At 33.1% G+C, this 12263-nt stretch overlaps 2 protein-coding genes across 3 annotated transcripts; both read left to right on the forward strand.

Moving 5' to 3' along the window:
- Positions 1-210: 210 nt before the first annotated feature.
- LOC109022318 (protein STRICTOSIDINE SYNTHASE-LIKE 6-like) lies at positions 211-4639 on the forward strand. Of its 2 annotated transcripts, none has more exons than XM_019005192.2 (4): positions 211-754; positions 2875-3185; positions 3351-3483; positions 4197-4639. In XM_019005192.2, the coding sequence occupies exons 1-4, from the start codon at positions 311-313 to the stop codon at positions 4464-4466; spliced, it is 1158 nt and encodes a 385-aa protein (XP_018860737.2). In that variant the 5' UTR covers positions 211-310; the 3' UTR covers positions 4467-4639. The 2 variants fall into 2 exon arrangements, with proteins under 2 accessions (XP_018860737.2, XP_018860738.2); XM_019005193.2 differs by lacking the exon at positions 211-754 and adding an exon at positions 1674-2231.
- A 2842-nt stretch (positions 4640-7481) lies between these two features.
- On the forward strand, positions 7482-10331 carry LOC108985175 (protein STRICTOSIDINE SYNTHASE-LIKE 6-like). The gene is made up of 4 exons (XM_035683056.1): positions 7482-8048; positions 8775-9085; positions 9232-9364; positions 9901-10331. The coding sequence occupies exons 1-4, from the start codon at positions 7611-7613 to the stop codon at positions 10168-10170; spliced, it is 1152 nt and encodes a 383-aa protein (XP_035538949.1). The 5' UTR covers positions 7482-7610; the 3' UTR covers positions 10171-10331.
- Positions 10332-12263: the final 1932 nt, after the last annotated feature.

A 12263-nucleotide genomic window follows, 5' to 3' on the forward strand; every position in this document is an offset into this window, starting at 1 on the left:
TTATTATATTTTATTTATAAATTTATTATCTAATACAACATCATGAGATGATGGAAGAATAATAAGAATTAAAATGATGAATAGATTTTTCATAAATAAAGAACAGAGTTATATGTACAAATTAAATCATGAATTCTCGTACATAATTATTATTATCGTATACATGCATCTTATAATTTCTATATTAATGCTGACCGGGCATGTCACTTCTCTCTCTTCCTCTCCTTATATCACTCCCTCGATCTGATAATCCGCCATCTGATCTCTCTCTCTGTAACCACCGAGTCACTGATCAACTAACTCATCACTCATGGCTGATGAGTCAAAGAACCCTGACTCAGCTTCCCAACCCAAGGCTTCTGGTGAAATGAAAACCTCATGGTCTTTCCCGCTTTCCATGATGGCATTAATATTACTCCCCGTTGTTGCCGCTACACTTCTTTATCAACTCGACTCGCTCGACCCGGCTCCTCTACCCCCCGACCTGCTGACTCGGCATGTCGTTGCCGTGCCGGCAAGTAACAACCGCATGCTCCGAGGATCGGAGCCCGTGGGCGTGCGGGACCTGTTGGGACCGGAAGATGTCGCTTACGATCCCGGCTCTGGAGTCATCTACACGGGCTGCGCTGACGGGTGGATCAGCCGGGTCACGGTGAACGACTCGACTGTGCAGAAATGGATAAACACCGGCGGAAGGCCTTTGGGAATCGCTGTTGTACGTGACGATGAAGTTGTGGTTGCTGATCCTGAAAAGGTAAACACTGACTCTACTGTTACGTAGTACGTGGATTTGTCTGAGAGATTTTAGCAGCTTTAATTTTAGGTAAACGATGTGAACTACTTTGAGACCACGGGAGCCTCCCAAAATCAGTTTAAGAACATGATATATATTCTTCTGTGTTTGCAACCACGGGAGCCTCCCAAAATCAGCTTGTATATTGCACAAAAATGTATATTACTACTCTACAAGTCCCTCCCAAAATCGGTGAGTTTGGATTTCAAACTCATCATTATAATTTTTTCAAATTTTAATATAAAATATAATAAATAATTTAATTTTTTTAAATCTTAAAATAATAATAATATTAAAAAATAATATTCTAACAATATTTTATTATCTCAACTTAACTCAATTCAACTCACTTCAACATTCAAACACATTAAAATAACCTTATCTTCTGCTTATATTTATTAATTTTAATAGTTTTGATCTGCTTGTGCAATATATAAGTTTTTCATATACAAAAAATATACATATTCTTCAACCTAACCTCCTAATATTAATATTAATATTAATAAAATATTTTATTAATATTAATAAAATGAACAGTATATTTTTAAATTTAAAGAAAATTTTGATAATATTGTAGTTTATATGTAGAGTCTTTTCATTTTGATTACTCTAATATAAATTATTTTATTAATATTTAATCAAAGTTTAAAGATACACTGGATGCCAGTGCACCTCATCCATACTTCTAGACAAATGGTTAATCTATCCTTTTTAATTTTGAGAATCCAAAGGCAATGATTTAAGTCCTTGTCCATCACGTCCAGGCTGACGCATGCTTCGTTCCTAGCTAATTATTCGTAGATATTTGTTTTGATAAATAATTATTTGTCGATAGTGTGGATAGACCTATTATAATATTATATAATATAATGCTCAGTAACCAATGTGAATGACTATTTCTCACCTCAAATGGCCCCCTCGAACTGATAATAATACGCCATATCTCCTCCCTCTCTCTCTCTCTCTGTAACCAAGTCTCCGAACTCACTCCCCAGTCCCAATCATGGCCGATTCGAAGATCCCCCACTCAGCTTCACGAACCAAGGCTTCTAGCGAAAAAGAAAACTCATGGTCTTTCACGGTTTTTATGGCGGTATTGCTCCCCATTTTTGCTGCCATAGTTCTTTATCAACTGGACTCGTTCGACCCGGCTCCTCTACCCCCGGACCTGCTGACTCGGCACGTTATTGCCGTGCCGGCAAGTAACAATCGTATGCTCCGAGGATCGGAGCCCTTGGGTGCGGGCCATTTGTTGGGACCGGAAGATGTCGCTTACGATCCCATCTCCGGAGTCATCTACACGGGCTGCGCAGATGGGTGGATCAGCCGGGTCACGGTGAACGACTCGACGGTGCAGAAATGGATAAACACCGGAGGCAGACCGTTGGGAATCGCTGTTGTACGTGACGACGAAGTTTGGGTTGCTGATCCCGAAAAGGTAAACAACTGAACTCTGACCAGTCGTTTACCGTTGCGAACTGCAGATCATGGCTTCTCGCCGGTGGACACCTGTAGCCACGTCACTCCAGTCTTTGACTTACAAAATCTACATAGATTCCATACCTCGAAAAGAAATTGGGTTAATTTCCATTACTAATAATAAGCTGTATTTTTTCTTTGTGTATTTTATTACGAACAGTGTAAAAAATTTATTTATTTTAATGAAATATAATTTTTTACAAAAAAAATATGCAATATTTAAAATTTATTCACAGAAGAAAATATATTTACAGTCGTGAATTGTACAACCGACGCATAATCGATTTGAAAAAAAAAAAATAAAATACGAATAATATGAGACCTTAATTTTTTAATAATAGATCTCTCTTTTTCAAATCGATTGTGTGAAATTTACATATTTTATAATTATACGTAGAATTATTATTACGTATAATACATGTTTAACAACATTTTTTTAAAAATAATTGGCATATAAAAATATCTAAATCATATCACATCATCAACTGATCAACACCTACAATATATCAAGAAATAATAATTAAAACAAAGAGTACTGTTATTAATTGTTTCACTTTATTTTTTATATTAATGAAATCTGGCTATGAATATGTAATTTGCAGGGCCTCCTGAAGGTGAAGGCTGCAGATGGGACAGTGGAGCTGTTGACAGATGAGGCTGAGGGACAAAAATTCGGAACGACAGACGCAGTAGATGTAGCAGATAATGGCATGGTTTATTTTACAGATGCTTCGTATAAATATAGATTGCATGAGTTCATTTGGGATATATTGGAGGGTAAGCCTCACGGTAGACTTTTGAGTTATGATCCAGCGACCAAGAGAACAAAGGTGCTGGTTCGCAATCTCTACTTTGCTAATGGAGTGGCAGTCTCGCCTGATCAAAATTACGTCATCTTCTGCGAAACCTTAGCGTATGTACTTCATTGCTAATAATTTCCAGTACTACTCTTGCAGGCATGCTTTAATTTCATGCTAGTCCTTAAGTACTTTTTGTTTATAATGATTCAAACCATATATATATATATATATATATATATGTATGTATGTATGTATGTATGGGTCACTACTGCGTGCAGGAGAAGGTGTAGAAAATATCATATACAAGGTAAGGAAAAAGGAAAAGTCAGTGAATTTATTGATCATCTACCAGGCATGCCAGATAATATCCGATATGATGGAGAAGGCCACTACTGGATTGCATTGGCAACGGTACTATATTATATCTGTTGATCTAATTAGTTTCCATTTAATAATTAATAGTCCTGTTTTTTTATGAAATAGTGTTTGTTTCTTGAGAAAAAATATTGATGATCTATATATATATAGTAGTATGTGCATAGAATCCAAAAACTTAGGATCCCTGCTTAATTTAGATGCATGGAATCATGTGTTAGGAGGATCATCGATCATGAGAAACACACACAAGAAGTTTTTGTAAATACCATGTGTAAGAGCATTTTCAATGGATTATGTATAAGGCATGTTTTGTAAAATTTGAAAGAAAGAGTTCAAAATAGCCCATCCATATGTATTTTATCACAAATATCCAGTTTGCTACAGTATAAACTATAACCTTTACATTTACTTTTTACTTTATTTGAAATGATTAAAATATATTAAATAATATAATATTTAAATAATATAAAAAAATAGATCATAACTAGTTTATGTATGATATATTGTAAAAATTAGTATATAAAATAAAAAAAAATAAATTTTAATGATATTTTTTAAAGAATAAGATGAATAAACTATTGAGAATGCTAATCTTTTGGCCGTTTTATTGTGGTTTTTATCGATAAAATCCTTTTTCTGGGTACGTATGATCGATCCTGCATGAATTTTATAAGTAATCAGGTAGTATGTACTTGGTTCTCACTTCTCATCATGATCAGTCTATTTTGGGGTAATACCACGTGCAGGGGCCCACACTTTCATGGCATTTAGCATACAGATACCCTTTCGTCCGGAAGTGCATAGCAATGATGGAGAAGTACATAGGGCGACCAAATATGGAGAAGAATGGAGGGGCTCTTGCCGTTGATTTGGAAGGAAAACCAACAGCTCACTACTATGATCCTGGACTGTCAATGGTTTCAAGTGCGATCAAGATCGGACATCATTTGTACTGTGGATCCCTTGTTGCCCCCAACATTATCCGCCTCAATTTGAGACAACATCCTGCCAGATAGCAACATGCGCCCCCAAAAGAAGAATTTTCGTTGCAATAATTGGCTAGATAATCTATTATCTTGATGAACAGGATCTCGTTCTAGCTCTCTAGATCATCTGTGCTGTGTGTACCTGGTGCTCAGGTGGAAGCTTGCATGGGGGATATCTAATTAATGATTCATCTGTGGACCTAGTTTATTTTGGCAACACAAACACACACATATATAGACGTATAAAGAATGAAAAATAACATTCGGTTGAAGATTTTGAACAAAAGTAATGCTAGATATAATAATTATAGATTATATAAATATTGTGATTTAAAATAAAATAGAATTTCTGTTTGGTAGGAGTGGGCAAGGGGAAGTATTTTTTTTAATGGTTAAAAAAGTAACTATTAGTGAATTTATATTTTTTTTTATTAACAGTTAAGGATGTTTAAAAAACGTTTAAAAGAAAAAAAATCATTTGTATTGGTGTGCATATTTGGGTGCATATTTGGTGTGCACCCTAACATTGTCCATAAACTAAATATGACAGAGAATGAGTACTCATATTACCATAGATATGTTAAAATATTATAAATATATTGTATTTTACGTATGGTAATATTCTAACATCTTCTAAAACTTAGGATGATAATGAAGACGTTATTTTAAATTTGAAAATAAGATCATGTTGCCCACGACTAGATGGATGGGGATCCGATTGACGACCCAATAGAATGTCTTTGTGGAGCATGGCGCAAATGGATGGTGGGCTTAAAACTTCAGGCAGCGCGTGGAGGGTGCGGAGGAAAATCGATATACAAGATTAATGATGATGAAAATGAGAGCAATAATCTTTTTAGTGCGTAGAAAGTTTCTAGAGGACGTGTGGTAAACAAAAAAGAATATCAAATAATATGTTGAATTTGAGACTTATTGCGAACAAGAAAAAGAAAATTACGAGAGACAAGGGTGTGAAGGCAAACTGATGTATGAGATTGATGATGAAAAAGAGATAAACAATTCGTTAACTATCTAGAAAGTCTCTAGAGGACATGTGGTGAAAGGAAAAGAACACTAAATAATACATTGAATATGAAACTTATTACGAATGAGAAAAAAATACTTCAAGATGCAAGCCGGCGAAAATAACTTTGGCCGCAAAATTAAAGCCTTATTTCTTGTAATTCTGGTGTACTGATTGATGTTATGATCTAAAGGTCATTTGAGGTCGTGAAGGCAAGATATGACACTCATGATGATCAAAGACACTAAACAAGTAAAGAGACAAAAGAAGGAGACAGATGCTAGTGAATGTGGACACTATTAACCAACCAAATTTCGACGGCCAGCGAAGTGACGAGAGTGCATGAATAGAGATAAGGACATCCAACCAAATAAATTTTAAAAAATAATATAGTGAAACTATCAGGTCTTGAAGTTTTGCGGATGAAGTTCTAGCTAGCTAGGATCCAAGAGTTCATGGTGACGTTGTCTGCAGCGTTGTGCAGTACTAGTGGCCTGGCGTTGAACGAGACACAGCTTATTAATTATATAACTATGGTGTCGATACAAGAGGTACTACGAGCCAAAAATAAATTCTACGTTGAGACGACGGGGGCCATACGCTAGTAATTCTATATATAATTGTAGAATATATAAATATTATACAGTCATTTTAAAAAATAATAAAATATATTATTAAAAAATTAATTTATTTTTATATAAATTTTATATTTATTTTTTTTTTCAAAATAATTACACGACGCTTACATACTCATGACTGCAAGTATTATTTATCTTATAATATTCTTCGGTGTTTGTAGCGTATAAAAATAATTTTTATTTTACTCACTTCGGTTAGATATTGCTAGCGCATAGTAACATCTCACAATTATAATGTTAATTTGCAAATAAAAACTATCATTATTTAGAATAATTAATCGTTAAAACAAAATACTATAAATAAAAAGATCATGTTTGATTTTAAAATAGAGCAGTGTTATTAGACTTACAACCCAGTTACAGCTTATAATTCATAATTTTTAATGAAATAATATTTTTTAAATATTTATAAACATCAAATTAAAATAAAAGTCAAACTAAAATTTTAAAAACATATGATTTAAGAGTATTAATGATATTTATTTCATCAAAGTTATCTCTAAAATTTAGTTAAAAATACATATTTTGTATAAAATAAAAAAACATTCAAAATATAACTCCAGATTGGATTAGTTAAAATAAAAATATAATATTATTATTTTAAAAATAATTTTTTTAATTTTTTTTTTTTATATTTTGCAACTACACTAACAATATGTTAATTTTTACTTAAATTTTTTTGTTTCCCAACTATTATTTTTCATCAACTTATTATTATTTTTTTTATCTATAAAAAATGTGCAGGAACCTTACCTTCGCTTATATAGCAAACTAATATACAAAAAATGTATAAGCACATGAAAAATTTGCAGTTGGTTAGGTTGCTCTTGTATATTACACAAAAATGCATATGTTCCTCCGCACATGTACAGTAATCTTATCTAAATTTGGGCTCGAGAGATGAGATAAGATGAGCTGAGTTGAGATTAAAATTAAAAAATTAAATAAAATATTGTTAAAATATATTTTTTAATATTATTTTTATTTTAAGATTTAAAAAAGTTGAATCGCTTATTTTATTTTATATTAAAAATTAAAAAAATTATAATAATAAGATGAGATGAGATATATATATTTTTTTTTTTGAGTTCAGATGAGATATTTTCTAAAAACAAACGAGACTAAAAGAAAATTTTGATAGTATTATAGTTTAGTTTATACGCATAGACTTTTCATTTTACTACTCTAATATTAATTATTTTATTAATATTTAATCAAGAGAAATGAAAAAATCAGCCTACATCTTCAACACATCATGTTGAGTTGAAAAAAAAAAAAAAAAAAAATTTTAAGAGTGTGCTGTGGTTCTAGCTGATGCCCAGCATTATCCTTTAATCAAATATGATGTTTATAATTGTTTATCATAATATTATATAATATAATGCTCAGTAACTAATGTGACTCTATTTATCATGACCTCAAATGGCTTCCTCGAACTGATAATAATCCGCCATATCTCCTCCCTCTCTCTGTGTGTAAGTGAGTCGCCGAACTAACTCCCCAGTCCCAATCATGGCCGATTCGAAGAACCCCCACTCAGCTTCACGAACCAAGGCTTCTAGCTGCGAAAAAGAAAACTCATGGTCTTTCATGGTTTTTATGGCGGTATTGCTCCCCATTTTTGCTGCCATAGTTCTTTATCAACTGGACTCGTTCGACCCGGTTCCTCTACCCCCGGACCTGCTGACTCGGTACGTTATTGCCGTGCCGGCAAGTAACAATCGTATGCTCCGAGGATCGGAGCCCTTGGGTGCGGGCCATTTGTTGGGACCGGAAGATGTCGCTTACGATCCCATCTCCGGAGTCATCTACACGGGCTGCGCAGATGGGTGGATCAGCCGGGTCACGGTGAACGACTCGACGGTGCAGAAATGGATAAACACCGGAGGCAGACCGTTGGGAATCGCTGTTGTACGTGACGACGAAGTTTGGGTTGCTGATGCCGAAAAGGTAAACAACTAAACACTGACCAGTCGTGATATGAACCCGCAGAAAAAATCGGTTCTTCTTTAAAGTTCATCGTGATTTTAAAAAAATTGAAAATTGGTTCTTCTTTAAAGTTCATCGTGATTTTAAAAAATTGGATTGCTGGTGATTGAGATTCGAAAAAATTGTAACGATAAATTGAAATTAATTTAAAAATTAAACGAAGCCTTAATCTTCATAGATCTTAATCTTATAATTGATCATCTGAAACTTGTAAAGAATGTTTAAGATTAAGTCTATATTAGTGCCCATCTAGTCGTTTACTGCTCGCCGGTGGATACCTGCAGCCACGTCACTCCAGTCTTTGACTTATAAAATCTGCATAGATTCCATGCCTCGAAAAGAAATTGAGTTTATTTCCATTACTAATAATAAGCTGTATTTTTTGTTTGTGTATTTTATTATGAAAAGTGTAAAAAATTTATTTTTTTTAATGAAATATAATTTTTTACAAAAAAAAATGCAATATTTAAAATTTATCCATAACATTACTATTACGTATAATACATGTTTAATAATTTTTTTTTTAAATAATTGGCATATAAAAATATCTAAATCATATCAGATCATCAACTGATGAACACCTACAATATATCGAGAAATAATAATTAAAACGAAGAGTACTGTTATTAATTGTTTCACTTTATTTGTTATATTAATGAAATCTGGCTATGAATATGTAATCTGCAGGGCCTCCTGAAGGTGAAGGCTGCTGATGGGACAGTGGAGCTGTTGACAGATGAGGCTGAGGGACAAAAATTCGGAACGACAGACGCAGTAGATGTAGCAGATAATGGCATGGTTTATTTTACAGATGCTTCGTATAAATATAGATGGCATGAGTTCATTTGGGATATATTGGAGGGTAAGCCTCACGGTAGACTTCTGAGTTATGATCCAGCGACCAAGAGAACAAAGGTGCTGGTTCGCAATCTCTACTTTGCTAATGGAGTGGCAGTCTCGCCTGATCAAAATTATGTCATCTTTTGCGAAACCTTTGCGTATGTACTAATTAACTAATTGCTAATAATTTCCAGTACTCTTGCAGGCATGCTTTAATTTCATGTTAGTTAGTCCTTAATTTAAGTACTTTTTTGTTTATTATAACGATTCCAATTATATATATATGGGTCACTAATGTGTGCAGGTATAGGTGTAAGAAATATCATATACAAGGTACAGAAGAAGGAAAAGTCAGTGAGTTTATTGATCATCTACCAGGCATGCCAGATAATATCCGATATGATGGAGAAGGCCACTACTGGATTGCATTTGCAACGGTACTATATATAAGTAATTCTATATACAGTTGTGACGTACATAAACGTTGTGTATTCATTTTGATAAAAAAGAACATTTCACTATTAAAAACTTAATTGTTTCATGTGGATCTCATATTTTATTTATTTTTTTCAAAACAATTATGTAATGATTACATAATTTACGATTATAAATATATTTTTTCAATATATATATAAGTTGATCTAATTAGTTTAAATTTAATAATTAATAATAATCCTGTTTTTTCATGAAGTAGTGTTTGTTTCTTGAGAAACAATATTAGGATCCCTGCTGAATTTAGATGGAATTTAGGAGGATCATCGATCATGAGCAACACACATGAAGTTTTTGTGAATAGCATGATCGATGTACCGGGGTATCAATTAATCTTTTGGTTTTATTGTGGTTTTTATCGATAAAATCCTTTTTTTCTGGGTACGTATGATCGATCCTGCATGAATTGTAGTAATCAGGTAGTACGTACGTACATGGTTCACATCATGATCAGTCTATTTTGGGGTAATATAACATGCAGGGGCCCACACTTTCATGGCATTTAGCATACAGATACCCTTTCGTCCGGAAGTGCATAGCAATGATGGAGAAGTACATAGGGCGACCAAATATGGAGAAGAATGGAGGGGCACTTGCCGTTGATTTGGAAGGAAAACCAACGGCTCACTACTATGATCCTGGACTGTCAATGGTTTCAAGTGCGATCAAGATCGGACATCATTTGTACTGTGGATCCCCTGTTGCCCCCAACATTATCCGCCTCAATTTGAGACAATATCCTGCCACATAGCAACATGCCAACATCCCCCTCCCCCTAAAAGAATAGATGATCATCTATTCTCTTGATAAACAGTATCTTGTTCTAGCTTTCTAGATCATGTATTTATTTATTTTCTTTTAAAATCCGTAACTTGCATATTCTATTAATGCAAATTTCATCTATGTTTGGTAGGGGTAGGCAGCGGGAGAATCATTTTTTGTTAATAATTAAGAAAGTAACAATTAAGGAATTTGTATTTTCTTTTTTAACGGTTAAAAATATTTAAAAAATGCTTAAAAGTAAAGAACCATTTGTATCGGTGTGCATATTTGGTGTGCACCCTAACATTGTCCATAAACTAAATATGACAGAGATACTCATATTACCATAGATATGTTAAAATATTATAAATATATTATATTATAAGTATGGTAATATTCTAACATCTTTTCAAACTTAGGATGATAATGAAGATGTTACCTTGAATTTGAAAATAAGATCATGTTGCCCGTGGCTAGATGGATGAGTATCTGATTGATTGACGACCCAATAGAATGTCTTTGTGGCGTGTGGCGTAAATGGATGGTGGGCTTAAAACTTTAGGTAGCGCGTGGAAGAAAATCGATATACGAGATTAATGATGATAAAAATGAGGACAACAATCCTTTTAGTGCGTAGAAAGTCTCTAGAGGACATGTGGTAAATATAAAAGAACATCAAATGACACGTTGAATTTGAGACTTGATGCGAACAAGAAAAAAAATGTTGCGAAAGACAAGGGTGTGGAGGCAAACCGATGCATGTGATTGATGATGACAAAGAGATAAATAATTTGTTATCTGTCTAGGAAGTCTCTGGAGGACGTGTGGTGAAGGAAAAAAATACCAAATAACACATTGAATATGAAACTTATTACGAATGAGAAAAAAATGCTATAAGAGAAGAGACATGGAAGTCGATGGCTTTGGTGCCAAATGCCGATGACAACTTGTACATTCGATTGATGATTTGATATGAGAAAAATTAGATTAAAAAATGAACATAACTGGTGTGTAAAGAACCCTACCTGTCAAGTGCTAAAAGATTGTTAAACTAACGTAGTGTGCTATATAAATAGCAAAGTGAAAGAACATGCATGCTAACAAGAAGATCAAGTACGAATACAAACGATTCTATGAGAGATACCAAGATCGGGTATGCTTTAATACCAAATAAAAATAAAATATAATAGAAAATGAGATGGAGAAGAGAGAATGAGGGTGAGAGAATTTGAGGGTTACATCTTTGAGGGTGAGAGAAAATGTCTCGTTTGGATTGAGAAGTGATTTCAACTCATTTCAAATTATCTCATCATTAGAATTTTTTTAAATTTTTACACAAAATATAATAAACAATTCAACTTTTTCAAATCCTAAAATAGTAATAATATTAAAAAATAATATTCTAACAATCCTTTATTCAATTTTCAATTTTTATCATATCTCAACTCCATCTCCAAACAGCACCAATTTGTCATTGAATATCAGACACATATCTCTATTTATCAGTGAATGTCTAATGAGGTTAACGAAAAAATGAAAATATAATAAATCAACTGTACTAATTTATTTATACAATATCGTAATCTCAAGAAAAATGCCTCTACTATTTGAGGATTTCGGGTGAGAGAAAAAAAGACACATGAAATGAGTTCTACAATATTTATTTCTGTAGTTCTGCACTATAGATTTTTCAAAAGACATTAAATATTTAATAAATATTATGAGTTATATAACACTCTCTCTTAATTTGAGGTGTACAAACTTGAAGGGGTAGCTACACCAAGTTAACGGACTCATATGGCAAGTAACTCGGTTAATTTTTAAAAAGGGGAAAACAAAGTTGATGGATCTAAAGTTTTAATGCTATTCTACTCTGAATTCTAGAGCTCGAACATAAATGGCATAAGATCGATCTTGATCCTTCTAGTTTTTTCTAGAACAGAAAATTAAGCTCGAAAAAAAATATTTGAGACGTTACAACTTTTTGTTTTGTTCTTTTTTTTTTTTTTTTTAATTTTTTTTTTAATTTTTTTATTTTGAAGCATTTGTCGATTGGGGAAAAAGAGAGGTTCTCATCCATGC

The sequence above is a fragment of the Juglans regia genome, chromosome 11, assembly GCF_001411555.2.
Source record: "Juglans regia cultivar Chandler chromosome 11, Walnut 2.0, whole genome shotgun sequence".
Lineage (NCBI taxonomy): Eukaryota > Viridiplantae > Streptophyta > Magnoliopsida > Fagales > Juglandaceae > Juglans > Juglans regia.